Below are 19,682 nucleotides of genomic sequence, written 5' to 3' on the forward strand. Positions count from 1 at the left end.
CCGACTCCGGAATTGTTGAACATGGCGGGCAAAACGAGCAGGATGTGGTTGGGCCAGTAATTCCTGTAGTGGGGCATCTCAAAGTGCTTGACCACCAGGATGTGCAGGTGAGCGGCGCCTTCCATGGCGTGGTAGATGTTGAGCAGGCCGTGCTCCTGGCGCCCCGTCGTCGGCGTGAAGATGGGGCTCTTCAACAGGTCGGGGTCCTGGAGACCGAGATGCGAGACCCCCCGGAGTGGTACAATGATTAGTTCCGGCATGCTACCGACATAAACTCACCAGTTCATCTAATTGAACAGCTTTTTGAAAACAAAATATTGCTTTACTTTCTGTTGCTTTGTGAGCCCTTCTGATTGTATGGTGGCGGACTCCACGCTAACGCCATTGTGAGTCAAATTCCCAATCTCCCCCAAATATAGTGTGGACTGTACCATTCATACCACTTTGACATTTACATTTAACTTTCTACATTTAATGTCTGTTTCTTTGGCTACCCATGAACAAAAAAACAGTTTACTAGCAATAGTGTAGCAAGCTAGCTAATTTGCGAACTAGATAGCTAACTAACTAATGAAATACAGAATTCAGTAGAGTTTTTACAAGTGTGAACTGTACCGTTCTTGACAAAATACCTGATGTAATTATATGATAAACTCAATAAATAATGGTTTATTCTTTGGCCTATGTGCAACACTAATTGCCTCACAACATAGCTAACTGACTAGCTTACATACCTTAGCGCCGGAGGCTAAGACGAAGCGTTATCTATTAAAGTCTAGATGTTTTTGAATTGGATTGCGCAAAAGCTTGTGAACAAACCTTGGTGGAGACCAGAGGCAGGCGCATGCTCTCCAGGTGGCTCCCCTGTTGACTGAAGACAAAGTGCTGCTCCTTGTCTTTGGGAATGACAAACTGGAGCTGGACCTCCTCGCCCAGCATGGACGAGCAGAAGGTGAAGGCGTGGAAGGTGCACTCAGACAGCTGTCACACATATATTTAGAGAGGTACGTAAGCGGTAATACTGAAATCCAACATTGAATGCCCGTGACCTTCGATCCCTCAGGCGGCTCTACATCATTGAGTGAAGGCTATTGGCACGTGGGCTCAGTAGCACTTCAGAAAACCTTTTTCCATTACCAGTTCATGGCGACATCTAGCCAAACTCTGCACACAGAGTGATCATGTCCCAGTTGGGTGCGCTCACCTGCGTGGCGGGGCTGGCGTCACAGTAGTGGTGACACTGCTCGCAGTGATGAAAGCGGTTGTGAGCGGCGAAGCGAGTGAGTCGTATGGATTTGGTCTCTCGCTTGACGACTGTTTGCCTCCCATCTTCTTCCTTCAGAACTGACGGCAGAAAATCCCACTTGTTTGAATGCATCGCACCGTGTGGATTCAATTCATAGATCTTTTCGCCACGATGTCACATGTACTTCCGGGTGGCAAAAACTTGTGCTTGCAACACTTGGAAACAAACCCGTACATGTCATTTGGCGCCTGTTGTTTTCAAAGATTATGAACAGGTCCATTCACTCGCCGTTGCGCTCACCTCTGGAGCGCGTTGGCGTCTTGTCGCAGTGGACGGGGCTGGCCTTCCTGAACTTGGAGTCTCGGGGGTTGGGGTCAAAGGGAAGCTTGCGCATGTCCTCGACGTCAGGCCACTGGGCGTTTACGGGCGTCGCCACCTCTGACGTCTCTGTAGTGTAAAACTCCCGATTAGCCACTACGACGCCGAGAACCACACGTGTCCCGAGTGTCAATCATCTGTTACCTTCAGCAGCCTCTTCCTCGTCCGACTCCTCCTCATCGAACACGTCCACCTCCAACAGCCTGATGAGCATGCGGAAGAGGATGCGCAGGAACTGGAGATAGGCGCCCGTTTTCCCCACCTGTCAAAAAGGGGCAAGCAGAACTTGTTGTACCTCTGATTGACAGGCCACACATACTGGCCATAATATTAGGTCCTCATCCGCGAACTGTATCAAAAAAGCCAGTACAATACAGTACAGTACTGACCCCAACTGGCCAAGGCGCACACAACAGAAGGAGCAGCACTTTGAATTGAAGGCAAAAACTTCAATTGTTTACATATTGAATTATGTGATTACTGTGATTTTTTTTAATATAAGCTGAAATAGGATAATTTGAGATACAATTTTTTTTTAGTTGCGAGCAAGGTCACGGCACAAATTAAACACCACAGTATTTGCTTTAGTGGGCCACAAAAAAAATGATGTTTGATAACCTATAGGATCAAAATTAGAAGGACAGAACGGCTTGCGTTAGTTTCTACCTGTGGAGGTCCGCTCAGCAGGAGGCGTCGAGGGTGCGGCACGGTCGGTGCCTCGTAGTCGGCGTGGTGCTGCTTGGCGACGGTCCACTGGCGATAGTAGGCGCTCTGCTCCTCACCGTGCAGGCCTGAGGCGACGGGGGGCCTCAGCGGGCTGCTCCAGGCCACGTCGGCGTGGGGCAGCAGCGAGAAGGAGCTCAGCTGGCTGCCTGAGTCAGCTGACAGCAGGTTGTACGCCGGCCGCGACATGATGACGGTTCGCGGCGACACGCGTGTCGGGTTAGGGTGGCGGGCGCACTGCGTGGACTGGCTGGGCCGCTGCCTGGACGAGGAGGAGGGCGACGGCGAGGACGAGGAGGAGCTGGAGTACAGCGACGGAGGGGCCTTGGAAGTTTTGGGAGGGTTGGAGGGGATCTGTCCGCCCACAGAGTCGCACTCCTGCTTGAGACCCGACGTGTCGGCTCCCTCCGGTGCACAGGTGGAGGGTTTCGGGGGGGCGTCTGCGTTGTCGGATGAACTGACGCCGTTTTCCACCAAGGATCCTGAGGTTCTAGTGGCCGCGCTGCCGTTGCTCTGAGGTCGCTCCAGCTCGTCTCCTTCGTTCACGACGGCGGCAACCTTCTCCCCGTCCGACTCCCGAGGGCCTACCGCCTTCTTGGGCTCCTGGACCACACTCACGGACACGTAGGTGCAGGCCAGGCCCACTTCCTGCTCCAGGGCCGTACGCGTCAGGTAGCTGGAGTCGATCAGACGCAGGTCGCTGTATTTCAGAGACCTAGAGAGGAAGAAGGTGAAAGCCATTGCTATTTGAGTTCAAGTGAATGATACACTTGATCATGCATCATAATCCCAGAAGCGATTATGATGCCTGTACCTTTATACAGTACAACCTCGATAAAACAGACCCCAATATAACGGATATCGGATAAAACGGACCGTCAGGACTGAACAATGTGTCCAAAAATAGTTTCCATTGACAAAGTCTGTCAGTTCCGGAATTGGCCGCTGCTGTTTATTATTGGCGCTGTGGCGCAATGCATGCAGAGAACGGAACCGACTTGTTTCCAAGTCACATACCTGTATATACAATATTACTAGAGCCAATTCCAAAAGACGTGCCTTCCGTGCCTACGTGACGGGCATGTTGAATGTGGGGGATTGACGTGGCGCCCATGTGACAATGGTTATTGTCTATTGTCTATTGTTCGGTACTTAGAGCAGAGAGAGAGCAGCATGGCTGCGGCCTTAAGGCTGAGGTATACAAAACACAAGTAAGTCTGCAACATGCTAGTTTTGAAACAGATTTGGAACTCGGAACCGCACAAATTCCTTGCGGCTCATGAAAGCGACTCGCCTGTGACGAGTACTGTACGTCAACAATGTTACCGTGACCAAACACAAGCACTGGCATGGTAAGTTTGGATACAATGGGAAACTTTCAAACATTTTCAAGCTTTTTTTGAATGATTTACAATACATTTGTACTACGCTGGGCATTTTATGCCTTGAAAAAAAAAACCTACAAAGCAATAATTTTGTACTGTACAGTAATATGGTTGCATATGTCCTAAAAAAAAAAAAAAAAAAGCGCTTTAATGTAACGGACAATCAGCTATATCGGACGACCCCCTGCCCCTGTTAGTCCCTTCTATCGAGCTATAACGTTGCTATAACTATATAGCTATAACTGGGCCAAATTGGAGCATTTTCCTTCCTTTCTAATTTAAGTCTGCTGTGCTTTTTCTTCGTTTGTTATGTTTGGGGGGGGGGGGGGGGGGGGGATCTCTGCATGCCTTGTGTGAGCTTAGTTCAGCAAGCACGAAATAACTAATACCAATAAACTTCTACAAAAGCCCCAGAGGTTGCACACTTCAGAATTTAATGGAACATTTTTGGAAAAATATGCCTTTCAAATTGCAGAGAACTGTGCCGTTCATTATGCAAAATCTCAGCAGAGGCAGGGTGCAAATGTACCGTATATGTGTAGCACTCTTCTGAAGAAAAAGTACCTGGGAAAGGTCTCTCCGAGGGGGTCTTTCCCCGTGAGGATGACGATACAAGGGAGACCCTCCAGATCCTCGTAGGTGAGTGGAACCCAGTCTTCGTTCTCATATCCCCGCCAGGCCTGCAACAAAATACGGTTGAGAGCAATGATTTTGTACTTACCTAGTGCCCGCGGAGACCATCTTTAGGATCCCTGGTCAGTTGAACATATGTACGTCCTTGGTAGAGGTAGAAATCGAACCCATATCTCACCCGTAGGCGACAGGTGAAGTTCCTGGGCAGGGTGATCTCGGAAGCGGGGCTCCCGAGCAGCACGGCAAAACACAGCTGGAGGCCGAGCTTGTCGCGCACGTCCTCCAAACGCTCGCGAGCCATCATGGCCAGCTGCAGCGAGGGCACGCGCACCAGCAGCATGTGGCCGCGCCCCTGCGAGCCCTCCCGGGCAGGCGCGTTGATCAGGTCCTCCACCATTGCCAGGGTCTCGGGTGTGATGTGGTCTCTCAGCGACGGCGAGGAGGTGAGCGCCATCATGGCCTCCGTGTACTGCTGGATGAGCAGGTAGCTGCGGATCACCATGCTGTGCAGGTGGGGGTGCCTGTCGCCACAATTCAAACTTTATCAAACTGGGGTTCCTGCCCTGTAAGTGTTCACCAGATATAGCACTTTTTTCCCCTTTTTTTTTTAGAGAAGACATACAAACACTCGTGTGTTTGTTAAAAACATTTTCAATACTTCAGCAAATCCCAATTTAGAGTTGCTTGCCTGCGCATAATGCCAGGCAGCACTGAGGTCTACTGGAAGAGATGCAGCCAGACCCAAAATGTTTGAGAACCCCTGATTTGATGTCTCTTCAAACGTTGTCTGACCTTTGCAGGAGTGTGTGGACCATCTTCTCGAAGGCGTCGTCACAGCGCAGGATGGGGCTGGCCACGCCCCACTGCAGGGATCTGCTGTAGTCGCACAGGCCGAAGTAGGCTAACTCGCCGGGAGAGAGTGATCCCTGCTGGAAGGCAAACACACGACAAGACCTTTTAGCTCCTTTCACACTGGCCATCTAAAGAGGGGTGCGCACATGCTCACGCTCGGGCCTAATTCAAGCATTTGATCAACTTTACGATTTGAGGCAGGAGAAGACCATTTGTCGGTGGTTCTCAAATGGAGGTCTGCAGTCCCTGAGCCGTAACTTGAGGGTGCACAATTGCAATTTGCAATAAATGATGTTCTTTCCAGTGCATACCAACATATGGGGACCGGCATGCCAAGAAAACAACTCCTACCGACCTTAGCTCAATTTGACTCTTTAAAGTTTTCAAATGTATTGTTTTTTTAAATTGCGCAAAATCACACCGAGGCGTCGCAATACAGTTAACATAAAAACAAGTACCACAAGAAAGAAATAGATATAGGCTGAAACTTATGGCTGAAGAGGCGACCATGAGGGACAGTATGTGTTAAGGGTTAGTATGTGTTAAGTATGTGTTCTTCTTCTTCTTCTTCTTCTAAGTTACTGAAGCCTTCATTCAAAGTCAAAATGTTTTGTTGAGCATAAGAAAAATGTTTTCCCTCCAAAAAAAAGTTTCCATAACATTATGACTTTTTGTTTTTTGCAAAAATAGGGCAATTTTTTAAAATTCATAGGTTTAATTGACGCTAGGATTATGAGTCTTTTATGAGAAATTTCTCCTCTGTACAAGATCCATGGACCTAAAAAAAAAATTGAGAACCCCAAAGAGGTGTAAAATCCGATCATATGCCTTTGCAGCCTTAAAGTGAGTACGGCTGCATCTCTCACTCAGGAGGTCTCTCGGGCGGAGGATAAAACGCCCACTAGGTGGCGCAGTTGATCTACCACAATGCTGCAGTCGTCATCCAGCCATGTGATCCATCTCATCATATCTCACCAGGCTTTCATTGGAGGGCCAGTGCACCTCGTTGTGCACGCTGATGCGGGATTGGTGGGTCTGCAGCGTGTACGGGAAGCAGCTGACCTGCAGCACCAGCAGGTTGACCGCGTCCAGGACCTCCTGGCAGTTGACCACCCTGTCGGCCAGACCCTGCAGCTCGCCGTGGCACACGGAGCCCGACAGAGCGCTGGAAGGTGAAGATGAAAGTCAGGCGATGTTTAGGGTCTTTTGGGTCCAAATCAGTTGGAGACAACCACATCCCACATGACATTTCCCCATGCATCCAGAAGGGCTTGCGAGACGATTTCTAACTTATAAACAGGGTTGAAATCAATTAAGAACACCTGCAGAGGAGGCTGGAATATAAAATCCAACGACCTGACCCGCATGTATGCAAACGTCAAGGTTCTCCCTCCTCCCTCTTTTGTTTTCATCATGAAAAAAGAGACCAAGGCCAGCCAGGCAGTCAAAATAAAAATAAAAAAAAAGGTTAAAAGTGCGTCTGGTACCTGGTGAGGTCGACGTGAGAGTTGTCGTGGATGAGAACAAACAGCGTGTACGGGTTCTGTTTGACTTTTCTCATGAAGGCCTCCATCTTGGCGTGCACGTCGGCATCCAGTCGTACCACGTACTTGTCGCACTTCTGAGGCGAGCACGACTCTTCCATTCCCAAGTCGAACAGGACGCCTGCAGGAAAAAAAAAAACCAAAACAAAATCATTGCATGCTTATTTTTCGGTCTTCACGTTTTTTTTTTGTTAGTTACGTACCTGATTGTCGGATGCGTTGCGCTGTCTGGTTCACCAGGATGTGGGAAGGCGGCACCAGAACCAGGAAGTCCACTTTGCAGAAGCGGCCCAAGTCCAGGTTCTGGCTGCCCGAGTCGGCGATGGAGCAAACCTGCGACAGGAGGCGGCGCGCCACGCTCAGCTGCGTCGGAAAGATCTGGAAGACCTTGCTGAGCAGCTCTGATACGAAGAAAACGAGGACAAGACGTCGCATGAACTGATGATTCATTAATAAACTGCTGAGGCCCTTTGAACTCTGTCGCTAACCAGAACGGTGAGTCAAGTAAACAGTCTCAAAGATGAATTAACATCGAAAAGATGCATTATGTGGAGAGAGCCTCTTGAAACAGTGTTATTATTATCTAACAAGTGGTCGCTCCACAATGTTGGGAGATCCAATGTTTGCTTCCTGACAGCAACGCCACTTGTTTGTTCTGCTTCATTTCTTGTCCTTTCACTACACTTCTCCATATCAATCATTTTTATTTTGTTTTAAACTCCATTTTAACTTGCCATAAATGGTTATTAGCCTCTCCACAATGTTGTGCGCACCCATGTTTATGTTTCGTGACTTGTTTGTTCCACCCGGGCTGTCTTCGTTGTTATCATTCCATTGCATTTTCTCTGTTTTAACCCATTTTATTCCATTTTAACTCGACATTAAAATGTAATATACCGCTCCACAATGTTGTGTACGGCCATAGTTTGTTACTAGCGAGCTATTTGTTTCACACTCTGCCTAGAAAATTACCTTTTTATCCTTTATATTTGGTGTAGAATTTCATTTTAACTTGACATCAATTGTAATACGTCACTCCACAATGTTGTGCACATTTTATGTTAATGTTCAGCAACTTATTGTTCCGCCGAGTCTCCTTCGCTTCTTGTCCTTTCACTGAATTTCTCCAAATGAGTCATTTTTATGCACTTTTAAACTCCTTAATTGTAATATGTCACTCCTCAATATTGTGTACATCCATGTTTATGGTCCCAGTGGAGCTACACCACTTATTTCTTCCACTCATTCAGCTTCAGTTATTGTTGCTTCAGTACAGTTTTCCAGACTTATCCTTTAAACTCCATTTTAACGCAGCGTGAATTGTAATATGTCGCTCCACAATGTTGTGTGCGTTCACGCTTATGTTCGGCGACTCATTTTTTTTCCCACCCAGTCTTGCTCTTTCACTGCATTTCGCCTTGCAAATACATTTCATTCCATTTAAGACTCAATTTTAACTTGACAGAAATTCTAATATGCCATTCCACAATGTTGTGTGCTGATGTTTATGTTTACAGGCCATTCATTTGTTCTGTCCAGTCTGTCTTGTGTCTCTCTCTTTTTTTCCCAAAATCAACTCCTCCACTTCTTTTCCAGAAACTCATTCATTTATTCATAGACATTTGTCAACATTTTAGCCAGCCGAATGACGCAACCGTTGCCTCCTCTCGAGTCAAATACAAAAGCAAACATTGTTGTGTTCGTTGTGGTGTGGTTCGAGCCTCACCTCTGTCCGAAGGTGGTGACATGCTGGCGGCCTCCTGCGAGTGGATGTGGTCTGTGACATCGCCCTGAAAGGGCTGGATGACCTGGCCCTTCCGTCGCCGCTGATACCGCACCAGCTGCTTGTCCAGATTGTCCCCTGCCAGCGCAAGCCATCACCATGGTAACACACACACACACACACAGACAAACAAGCATGAGAACATGAGCAAACACTGCATAAATGGTACACAGTCAGTCACATTTAATAGTCATGTATAATGATGCAGAGTTGATTAACTATTTGACTATTTCGCTATTAGCTCTGCTTTGGTAGTTGGATTTTAGTTTTGAAATTTAACATGAAAAGATTCGCATTTAACAAATGTTGACGCTCAAATCTCTGTGACGTCTCATCAGATCAGGTTGGAATTCGTTGTGCTCATCAGAGCTGTCACAATCGTATCTTTTTAGAATCGATTATCCAATACATATTTGGTACTGAGGGTATGGTATAAACTCTGCACAGAATTTGAGACGACAAAATCAGCCTTTGCAAAATGGTTAACGTTCACTTTTGGCATTTGCGCTCTTTTGGTGATTACCATTTTAGGTGGGAAAAAAATAAATAAATAATCAGTGGATCAACACTGCGTCCGTCTGGAATAAATGTCCGCGTGAAACATTGGTTCCAGCGGTGAAAACGGTTCTGGGCGGAACATTCTTTTTGTCCCGGTGCTTTTTATTGCACTTCTTCAGTGCTTCGTATACTTGAAATTGCCTTCAATTTGAGAAAGATGATGTTCACTCAAGCCATTTTGCAGGTGGCAATATATCACAAATATTTCTGTAAACTCTCATCAGATTTTGTTGCGCTTCTGTGGGATTCTTATCCGTCTGTCCATCCATCCATCCACCCATCCATATTCTATACAGCTCATCCATGAAATTTTGTTCCATCCTTTATTTTTGTAAGTTATTGTTAACTAATTATTTGGCATACGGCATAAGAGGTTAATTTAACACGATCAGATATTTATATCGTTATCATTTCATCAGATTCCGTTAGGATTTCCTTACTTTTTTGTTACAATCTTTACTAAGTTATTGTTCACTCATTCACTTTGCAGGCCGCCTAAAAGGTTCATTTAACATGATCAGATGCTAATATCTCAGTAAAATCTCATCAGATCCTTATTAGAATCGTTACTTTTGTAAATTATTGCCCAATCTTTCATTTTGCAGGCCGCCCATGGTCAGATGCTGATATCTCAGTAAAATCTCACCAGAACCTGATAGGATTTCCTAATGTTTTAGCCTGACCTTTATTTTATTTATGTTATTATTCACTCGGTAAAATCTCATGCTATTCGTAGAATGTGGGATCTCAGCTAAACAAAAAAAAAAAAAAAAAGGGGCACATAAAATTGTGAGGGATCTGTGAGTGCTCTCGATTCATTGTGTCAAGTCGGCACTTACCCAGCGAGGTGGTTTTGAAGTGAGACGCCAACACACTGACTTTGCCTGTAATGAGCTCGTAGCTAATCTCCTTCAGGAACTCGTTGGTGCTGAGCATGCCCTCCGCCAAAGCCCGCGCTTGGTACTTTCCTGTGATGGAGATGTCATGATTCTGATATTTAATCCTTTCATACCAATGGTGGGTTGTCTTCTCTGCTGGCCCAAACACTTCCAGAAGCACTAATCTACATCTACAACCTCTTGATTGTCATATTTGTTCCATGAAATTGTATTAACCTATCCCCATCAGTCTATTCACAATCGTAAACGTACCGAAGACCAGCACGCAGAACTCATTTCCGCTCATCTTGGAGGAGCATATGATGACCACGTAGGTGGGCAGCGACTGCTGGAGGTGGGGACCCTCGCCGAGAGAGCGTAGCGACTCGCAGATGCCCTCGCCCAGCGAATTGTGGGCGGCCACCACTTGGACCGCGCCCCCGGAGACGCTGGCCTCCAGCCGAGCCAGCCAGGGAAGCTGGGACGGGGAGATGGCAGGACCACCCGGACAGCACAGCATGGCCTTCAGGACGATCTGTTCCAGCTCCTCCCGAAGGGGGATCTGCTCTGGACCTGCACAACAGGCATGTACACTATTAGTACATTATTGGTGGACGACTGGTTAGCACATCTGCCTCACAGTTCTGGGGACCGGGGTTCAGATCCCGGCCCCGCCTGTGTGGAGTTTGCATGTTCTCCCCGTGCCTGCGTGGCTTTTCTCCGGGTACTCCGGTTTTCCTCCCACATCCCCAAAACATGCGTGGTAGGTCGATTGAAGACTCTAAATTGCCCGTAGGTGTGAGTGTGTGTGTGTGTGTGTGTGTGTGTGAGTGCGAATGGTTGTTTGTTTGTATGTGCCCTGCGATTGACTGGCGACCGGTTCAGGATGTACCCCGCCTCCTGCCCGAAGATAGCTGGGATGGGCTCCAGCAGCCCGTGACCCTAGTAAGGATAAGCGGTAAAGAAAATGGATGGATGGATGGATATAACATGAGAAAAAATCCCCACCCTTGAGAAGTTTCATTACAATTGCGTCAACAGCTAAAATGGTTGAAAAAAAAAAAAAAGCTCACCTAGACGTGCCAGGTACTGTAACGTGAGCAAAATCATGGTCTCCACGCTGAGCTGCTGGCTGATGCTGAGCCCCAGTGTCCCCAAGGTCTTCTCGCTTAGCTGGCCGTTCTGGTAGCAGCCCACCAGCAGGGGGCTTACCACTACGTCCCCCACGTTGCCATAGAAATAAGGTAAGGCACCGTGCCCTGAAGGGACAGCAACAGAGTAGAAACTGAGCAATCAGGGGAGAAAATCTCTTCAATTTACATTATATTTCTACATCTTTGGGGGATAAATTCAACATTATATTCTTTATAGTGCCTTAAATGCTAATTGCAGATTTGAACTTGGTTGTTTAATTCCATTTACATTATAGTTTGTTAGCAGGATTATGCAAGGACAACTCCTTTGAAACTGAATTGGTAGAAATTCATTAAAATTTCAGTGCAGATAAAGGTGAAGATTTTGTTTACGTTACAAGAATAAAAAAACATTTTTTTTTACCCTTTGCTTAATGAGTCAGCAGGTAATGCAAGCATATGCAGGAGCTATTTATGAAAGTGTTTAACTGTTTGGTTGTCAGAGTCCTTATCACTGTTGATATTTAGGCGAGCAGGGTCTTTTTTCTTTTTCAACACCGACTTTTGCTCTACTGGTAAACTGAAAAAAAAAACAAGCTGCATTGAACGCATCGGTGTGAAGGAGACGTTCACAAACAACAATGAAGGAGAGGAAGGGTCTCCAGTATTTACTTGTCGGTGGCATTTTATCTACGAGGAGATTGCGCGCATTAAAATATATATATTTTTTAATTCATTTTTATTTTATTTTTTTAACTTTTGTTTACATTGCCAGAAAGCATATTAAACATTTTCAATGAAAATGTCTCATTAAATGACGATTTCATGTAACTTTTGCCCTTAATTGTTCATCTTGTTTAATTGAATTTGAACATTTTGTTCATTTACATTTTATCACTTTTGTTTACATTGCCACAAAGCATTTTTTAAAAATTTTCTTGAACATTTCTCAGAGAATAATGATTAATTCAATTATTTTACAAACGTTTCCCCCCCCCCCCCCCCCCCCCCCCCCCATATTTGTTAATGTTGCTTAGTTTAATTAAACATTTCCATTCATTATTTACCCCACATTTGTTGACATTGCCAGAAAGCATTTTGAAGCATTTAATTGAACATTTCTGTGTGAATAATTATTTTTTTTATTGTTGTTTACACAAATTCATCGACCTGTACTGTATGTGCTCATATGACCATATTAATTTTCTTCTTTTTGATAACGCTAGAAAGTAAACCTCCTGTAGGGGGCATTACTAGACAAAGTCACGTCTTACATTGAAAACACAGGTAAACCATTTTGACCAATTTTTCATCAAAGATATCAATTGTACATCTCCATCGATCCAGTAATTTATGGTTTGATAATTTATGAAGCGGAGTCTAGTACCAATGAGGATGACGGGGCGAACCCCTGCACAGTTCAGCAGGTTGTCCGGGACGTCGACCGTCCCCCCGGCGCTGACAGGCTGAGGCTGGATGACGCCCGGCCCCGGGGGCTGAGGAGAGACGCCCCCTAATACAGAACCTGAACGGGATGCACAAGAATAACCACGCAGGGATGATCAAATATTCTCATCAGGTCAAAGACATTTTGTAAGGCAAGCTACATTTAATGATGGCAGAAATATGTGGAAGATTTGATTTTATTTTTTTGGGGTGGTCATAATTCCCAGTTCTCCAGTAGCTCTATCTCCATGGAGATAAGAGGGTGAATCATCCTTAAACGATCGCAGAATGTCGTCCTCAAAGCAGGTTGCCAAGCTACGAGTCTGATTCACGTCGACGATGCAAAGCGGGAAAAAACCGACCTGGAGGGCAGACGACGGGGCGGATAGCAGGTACGGGCACGGCCGTGGGCGGGACCGGGACGATTGAAGTGGGATGCCAGCTCCGATGGCGCTTCTTGGGAGGACCGGAGTTCATGGCGGATGACACTGAGCGACGCCGTAAAAAAAAAAAAAAAAAAAACGTGAAATTGTCACATGTTGAACATAGAACGCAAACCGCAACGGAGGAGGAAGTTTTACCTGGACTGTCTCCCGAGTCGGCAGCTCGATACCCTTGGCCCTGAGGCCCTAAGGTGACCTGGGAGGGGCCGAGTAACGGGGTACGCCCATCGACACCCAAGCCATTTGTCGGTCCGTTTACCCTCAGCGCCGTGGGAACTGAAAAATCGCAAGGAATATCTCCTTATTACAACACACTGCAAGTTGATAGCCTCAGGACAAAACATTAGGTACACCGGCACAAGCCAATGAGATCCAATACAACAGCTGTACCAGAACCAATCCCGGCCCCGCCTGTGTGGAGTTTGCATGTTCTCCCCGTGCCTGGGTGGGTTTTCTCCGGGCACTCCGGTTTCCTCCCACATCCCAAAAAACACGCGTGATAGGTTCATTGAAGACTCCAAATTGCCCGTAGGTGTGAATGTGAGTGCGAACGGTTGTTTGTTTGTATGTGCCCTGCGATTGGCTGGCAACCGCTTCAGGGTGTACCCCGCCTCCTGCCCGATGACAGCTGGGATAGGCTCCAGCATGGCTGCGACCCTTGTGAGGATAAGCGGCTCACAAAATGGATGGATGGATGGATGGATGAACATTTCTCAATTAATTACGATTTCATTTAATGCTTTTACAGTATTTACCCCCCCTTTTTTTGTTGATTGAATTTAAATTTTAAACGTTTTTACATTGCTAGAAAGCATTTTTAAACATTCCCATTGACCATTTCTAGGTGAATGTTGTTTTTTTTTTTTTACATGATTTTCCATGCATTTTTGTTCATTTAAAATTTTCCAATTTTCTTTATATTGCCAAAATGCAATCTTAGACATTTTCATTGACCATTTCTCACTGAATATACACTAGATATAATATTATTTTTCCACAGATTTTCACACGTTTAACTGTATTTTTTGTCATTCATGTAAATTATTTTTATTTGTTTACATTGCTAGAGAACATTCTTAAAAAAATTCCTCACCAAATAATGATTTTTCTTTAAATGACACTTTGCAAATGTAGTTTTTATAATTTTCACTTTTGTCTACCCTGCCAGAAAGCACTTTTCAATCTTTAAAAAATTCCCAGTGAATGATTTTGATTTAAAAAAAAATGTTTCCACTTTTTTTTAATTTAGTGTAATTGAAGTAATTATTTCAGTCATTGAAATTTATTTCACATTCGTTCACATTGCCAGAAAGAATTTTTAAATATATTCATTGAGCATTTCTCAGTGACTAATAATAATTTGCCCTCCCTTGACCTTTAATTAAAAATTTCATTTCAATTTCCCAGCTTTTATTCACATTGCCAAAAAGTATTTTCAAACAGTTTCTTCCCACGGATTTTATTTTATCCTTTATTTAAATTTTTTTACACATTTGGTCATTCATTTCATTTTTCATTCATTGGACAATTTTTTGTCACTCTTGATTACATTGCCAGAAAGAGTTTTTGAACACTATTGAGCATTTCTCAGTGAAAAAGGCACAAAGCTTCATGAAACTATTTAGGCACATACAGGAAGTTAGTACATAAAGATGTACATATAATTCTATTGAATTTGATTTAAATGTTTGTCCTTAGCAGAGGTCTGCTATCACAGTAGTTATCGAACATAATATTTGTATTAGATCTGCCACACATGCAACAAGTTAACACAGGTGTTCAATGATATGAAGAGTAGACTTTACACTGATTTTATCGGTCTGATCGGTATCGGCCGATAATTAGCATTTTATGCTGATCGGTTGATCGGCTTTGATGTCATAATTCGCCGATCCGATCAATGACTCCGCAAAAGACATTTACTCCGCGTCTCCATTGTGCACAGTATATTTGAATCCAAAAGCTAGTTTATTTTTAGCCTTGTCGCATGTCTTTTGACGTAGTACTGTAAACATTTGACGGCCAATGAAGTTATTTCATTTAAAAAAAAAAAAAAAAACCTTGTCGTCGGTGTGGAACAGACAACACGTCCGAGACAGACAACGCGTAACGCCTCGCCGGGTCAGACTACAAGACAAATTTGCTCTTTCACGCTTGCACTATGTCAGACTACTGCAATAAAATCTTGTATTCCGATACCACCGCATCCCGTTTTTTTTACGATCATTGGGCTTTATCTTGTCAACTCAAATGCGACCGGATACACTCGTTACCGTGGCGGTGACAACAAGAGTGGATGGCGCCGACTGTAGCATAAGGACAAAATGGGGGAAAACGTGTGTTGGTGGTCACGGGTGCTCAGGACAGGAGAGGACGTTCGTTTAAGGCTTGCATGAGGTATGCTCACGTACTTTTAATACGATACGGCTCGCAAGCAGGCAACAAAAAAGCTCTAACGGTTGTACATAAACATGCCGGCGTTCTGGCGAATCACGCTTTAAAGTTTCGGTGTGGGTGAAGTCATTGAATTAAAAATAATTTAATTAGAGTAAGTTAGCACCCATTATTTGTGTCATGTTGTAATGTTTGTTTGACTTGACTGATTAGAATACACGATCTGACTAGAGCAGTGATTTCCAGCCTTTATGGAGCCAAGGAACATATTTTACAATTGACAAACAAAAATGTCACAAAAAGTGGCTACATTAATTACTGTATGTACTTCCTGCCATCTAATAGAAGACCATTCATTTGTTCTGTCTGTCACTATGCCTCACTGGCATAAATAGCGGAACAAAGATACATTATTTATTGTAAATATAGTTTTTGGAGCAATTAAGTACACAAGTATATACAGTAAATGAACAGGTCATTTAAATCGACACATTCCGCCATCTTGTGATCGGATCGGTGATCAGTTATCGTTTTTTTTTTGGTGATCGGCCCCCAAAATCCTGACCGTGTAAAGCCTAATGAAGAGCATTTGAAAATGGTCTCTCAGATTTCCAATACTTAAGCATCGATTACCAATGACCCGAACGGACATTTTCCAATCTCATATCCACTGCGTACACAATGCACCGAAACATTGATCGGCACACATCACCTTTTGCCTGTCAATAACGCACAACCTTGTAAGAGAGGATAATGGATAGCAAAAACCGAACGAGTCATTACGGCATTCCTTCTTTTGCTATTGATTGGTTAATCTCCATGGTCGGTCATGGCTCCATTTGCCTTATGCATTGCATACATCATCAGCTAAATCCCCCACCGAGCCTTCGAAGACCGACGGGAGAGTGAAAACACAATTGTCATTCGTCACCTATCGGGAGCGTCTTGTTTCCAGGCGTGGAGGCCAGAGGCTTGATGAAGCCACACTCTCTGCTCAGATCAGGACTGCTGAAAAAGACAGACGAGGCCGGCGTCATTCTGGTGGGCGGAGAATCTGGTGGTGGGGAGGAAAAAAAGATAAAGAAGAATCAAGGGTTAATTAAGGCCTCTGATTCGTCAAGTGAGTCGAGAGAAAGATTTTCACTTTTGTTTACATTGCTCAAATTTTCCTTTTCAAATCTTTAAACATTCCTCGGGAAATTATTTGGATACTTTTAATACTGCCTAAGAAAGTAGGGGGGGGGGGGAAGAAAATGCTAGAATATGCTTCCTAACAATGTAAACAAAAGTGAAAATCTTCTCTTGAAAGAGAGGGTGATCACTGAGCAATCAGAGGCCTTGATTAAACCTTAATTCAAGACAAAGACAGCTAAGTATCAAGGATAAGGAGCCATATTTGGTACTTGAAAGTATCAGAACCCTAATTCAGAACCTCATACTTTATATCAGGAATGATCATTTGGACCTTAAGTATCACGAAAGGAATGCAATTAATAATTTTCTTATCCGGAGCAACATTTGGCATCTTAAGGATCGTAAATATCCGGAAAGGAACCATAATTGATACCTAAAGTATGAAAAGAACCATATTCCGTACGTTGTGTATCAGGAACCATATTTGGTACCCTAAGGATCTTAAAACACATTTGGTACCTTATTTATAGGAAACTACATTTGGTACCTTAAATATCAGGAAAAGAACCATAGTTGATACTGTAAATATCAAGAAATGAATCATATTTGGTACTTTATGAATCAGGAATCATATTTGGTACCCTAAAGATTTTAAACTATAGTACAGTATTTGGTGCTGTATGTAGCAAGAAAAGCATTCGGCACCTTAAAGTCACCATATATTGTGCGTCATCGAACTGCACAGGCGTACCGAATGTTGTGCCCCGTAAGCGCAACATCGTGGCGTACCTGACATGGAGAACGGAGATGATCCATTTCCGCTGGTTGCGCCATTTTCTTTGCTGCTGATTGAGGACGACGAGCTGGGTTTGGACGTGGAGGTGGACGCGCCGCTGGACAGCTGACGCGTTTTGCAATCTGAGGAGAAGACGACGAGAGGCTCGAAATGTGGACAAACGGCGGCCGTCGGACTGAGGTGGTTTCTACCTTTCCAGCAGATGAGGGGGCCTTTGCACAAAGCACCCTGAGAGTTCTTCACCAGGTAATACTTTAAGTGCTTCTGCTTCTTGGGCTGCGTGGATAACTTCAGGTTGATGTGGTTGGAGAACTCGGTGAAGTATCTGAAGCCCTTCTCGCCGCAGCCAACGCAGTTTCCGGAAAAACCTGCTGGCGATGCAGGGGAAATTGTTGCCGCGCTTAAAACGAGACGGCGGTAAGAAGACATTGGTAACACACACAAAATGGCTGATCATATCGATCATATCGCGATGAGATGAGATCACGCGACGCGCCGTCCAATCGGGGAGCACGCTGACCTAAAAGTGCATTTTTGCCGTTGTCGTCGGGCAAAAAGCGGCGGTCCACGGCACACACCAGGATGTGCTCGGCCACGCTGGGGGACTTGGCGCCAACCAGTTCGAAGCCCGCCGGGACGTCGATGGGTTCCGTTGCCATGGAGACCAAGCGCAGATCCTTGCCGGCCTGGCAGAATCCTGGAAATGAAATACTGTATTACATTTTATAATTATTCTTATTTTAGCCAAGGGAAGAAACAGCTGTGATGTCTTGACTGAAAAGGTTTTTCTATTGAAAACCATATTTACTAGTTCCAGGAAAGGAACCATATTGGTACCATATGGGTGAGGAAATGTATTTGTTACTTTAAGAATCAGGGAACTATGTTTGCTAATTTAAGTATCAGGAATAGTTATCTTATATAACAGAAAAATAACAATATTTGGTAACTAACGTATCAAGAAAGGAACCATATTTGGTGGATTATGTATCAGAAACCATATTTGGCACTTTAAGTTTCAGGACAGGAACCATATTGGTACCCTATGGATCAAGAAAACAACCATATTTGGTATCCTATTTATCAGAAACCACATTTGGTACCCGATATATCAGGAACCCGATACATGAAGAAATCACCCAAATTTGATTCCTTATGTAAGAGGAAAATAACCATATTTGGTACCTTATCAATCAGGAAAGCAAGCATAGTTGATATCTTATTGATCAGGAGCCATATGCATGAGGACAAGAACGATATTTAGTTCCTTATCCAAGAGAAAATGAGACATCCTTGATGCCTTGTGGAGAACGAAAAGGAAGCATATTTGGTATCTTATAGATCAGGAAACTAACTGGATCTGGTAGTTTACATATCAGGAATCATTTGAATTGATTGTTAAGAGAAAAGAAAGCATATTTGGTACCTGATATATCAGCAACTCTATGCATGAAGAAAGAAACCATATTTGGTTCCTTATGTACCATAGTTGGGACCTTATTGATCAGGAATCATGTTTGGTAACTGCAATACTGTATCATTAACATATATTTGGTACCGGAATGATTAGAAACCATGCTTTGGATTTGACTGTATGGATCAGGCACCGCATTTGTGAACCTGTTTTAGGAACCATATTTTGTACAGTATACTTTATATCAAAAAATATTTGGTGCTTTAAAGCTCAGGAGCCCTATTTGGTACCTTACATAACATTAAACATACTTAGTTCCTGAAGTATGACTGTATCATCATAAAAAAACTAAATCAGGTAAGAAAGAGAGGAGTTATTCTTTTTAACGGGCCTTGAGGGTGTGCTATTACCTTCCATCGTGCAGCTGCCGTCCGGTACCGGGGTCTGCAGGTACGGCAGCGGGGGGCTGTTGCTGTCCGAGTCGTCCTCGTCCTCCAGCTCCTCCGGATCGTGGGAGGAGTGGCTGTTGGTCAGGAGCTCGTGGCCGGGCAGCTCGCCACCTTGGAGATCCGGCTTGGGTTTCACATCCGCTATAGGGTTATTATCAGCATATCAGATTATGATTGTTCAGGTCTTCCTGTGAGAAAGTCCGCCAGTGACTAACCGTCCACGCTGGCGGGATAGGGCTCGGGCTTCAGGTAGAGCTGCGTGAAGATGGGCTGCGGATCTCCGCTGCTGGAGCGCAGCGACGCCTCGATGGAGTTATGCAAGGCTTCTTCGAAGCGAGCGGACTTCAGCTGCCCGGCGTAGGAATTCCCCATGATCTGGGCAAATGACGAAAAGGGTGAGCCAATCACGCAGAAACATCTCCGTACCTTCATCTTTCAAGATACAGATTGGTGGGAAACTGGAAAGTGAATAGAGTGAGGTTGCCCGTGTTAG

The 19,682-nt window shown here is 44.6% G+C and overlaps 1 protein-coding gene across 4 annotated transcripts in view; it reads right to left on the reverse strand.

Moving 5' to 3' along the window:
• The window catches only part of greb1l (GREB1 like retinoic acid receptor coactivator), a 58,847-nt gene that overhangs the window by 5,944 nt on the left and 33,221 nt on the right, over positions 1 to 19,682 (reverse strand). For 3 of the 4 annotated variants that reach the window (XM_061797208.1, XM_061797207.1, XM_061797209.1), the window contains exons 3-27: positions 19,405 to 19,564; positions 19,151 to 19,330; positions 17,847 to 18,023; positions 17,518 to 17,694; positions 17,320 to 17,448; positions 16,328 to 16,450; positions 13,141 to 13,278; positions 12,922 to 13,047; positions 12,501 to 12,638; positions 11,054 to 11,239; positions 10,254 to 10,553; positions 9,942 to 10,070; positions 8,488 to 8,622; positions 6,965 to 7,162; positions 6,705 to 6,882; positions 6,193 to 6,382; positions 5,158 to 5,294; positions 4,544 to 4,886; positions 4,297 to 4,412; positions 2,291 to 3,062; positions 1,769 to 1,886; positions 1,547 to 1,693; positions 1,205 to 1,344; positions 820 to 981; positions 2 to 206 (exon numbers count right to left, since the gene is read on the reverse strand). In XM_061797208.1, the coding sequence (XP_061653192.1) occupies positions 2 to 206; positions 820 to 981; positions 1,205 to 1,344; positions 1,547 to 1,693; positions 1,769 to 1,886; positions 2,291 to 3,062; positions 4,297 to 4,412; positions 4,544 to 4,886; positions 5,158 to 5,294; positions 6,193 to 6,382; positions 6,705 to 6,882; positions 6,965 to 7,162; positions 8,488 to 8,622; positions 9,942 to 10,070; positions 10,254 to 10,553; positions 11,054 to 11,239; positions 12,501 to 12,638; positions 12,922 to 13,047; positions 13,141 to 13,278; positions 16,328 to 16,450; positions 17,320 to 17,448; positions 17,518 to 17,694; positions 17,847 to 18,023; positions 19,151 to 19,330; positions 19,405 to 19,561 (4,801 nt within the window). In that variant the 5' untranslated portion in view covers positions 19,562 to 19,564. The remainder of the gene's footprint in view (position 1; positions 207 to 819; positions 982 to 1,204; positions 1,345 to 1,546; positions 1,694 to 1,768; positions 1,887 to 2,290; positions 3,063 to 4,296; positions 4,413 to 4,543; positions 4,887 to 5,157; positions 5,295 to 6,192; positions 6,383 to 6,704; positions 6,883 to 6,964; positions 7,163 to 8,487; positions 8,623 to 9,941; positions 10,071 to 10,253; positions 10,554 to 11,053; positions 11,240 to 12,500; positions 12,639 to 12,921; positions 13,048 to 13,140; positions 13,279 to 16,327; positions 16,451 to 17,319; positions 17,449 to 17,517; positions 17,695 to 17,846; positions 18,024 to 19,150; positions 19,331 to 19,404; positions 19,565 to 19,682) is intronic. The other variant, XM_061797210.1, reaches the window with a different exon arrangement.

Source organism: Phyllopteryx taeniolatus, chromosome 14 (genome assembly GCF_024500385.1).
Source record: "Phyllopteryx taeniolatus isolate TA_2022b chromosome 14, UOR_Ptae_1.2, whole genome shotgun sequence".
Lineage (NCBI taxonomy): Eukaryota > Metazoa > Chordata > Actinopteri > Syngnathiformes > Syngnathidae > Phyllopteryx > Phyllopteryx taeniolatus.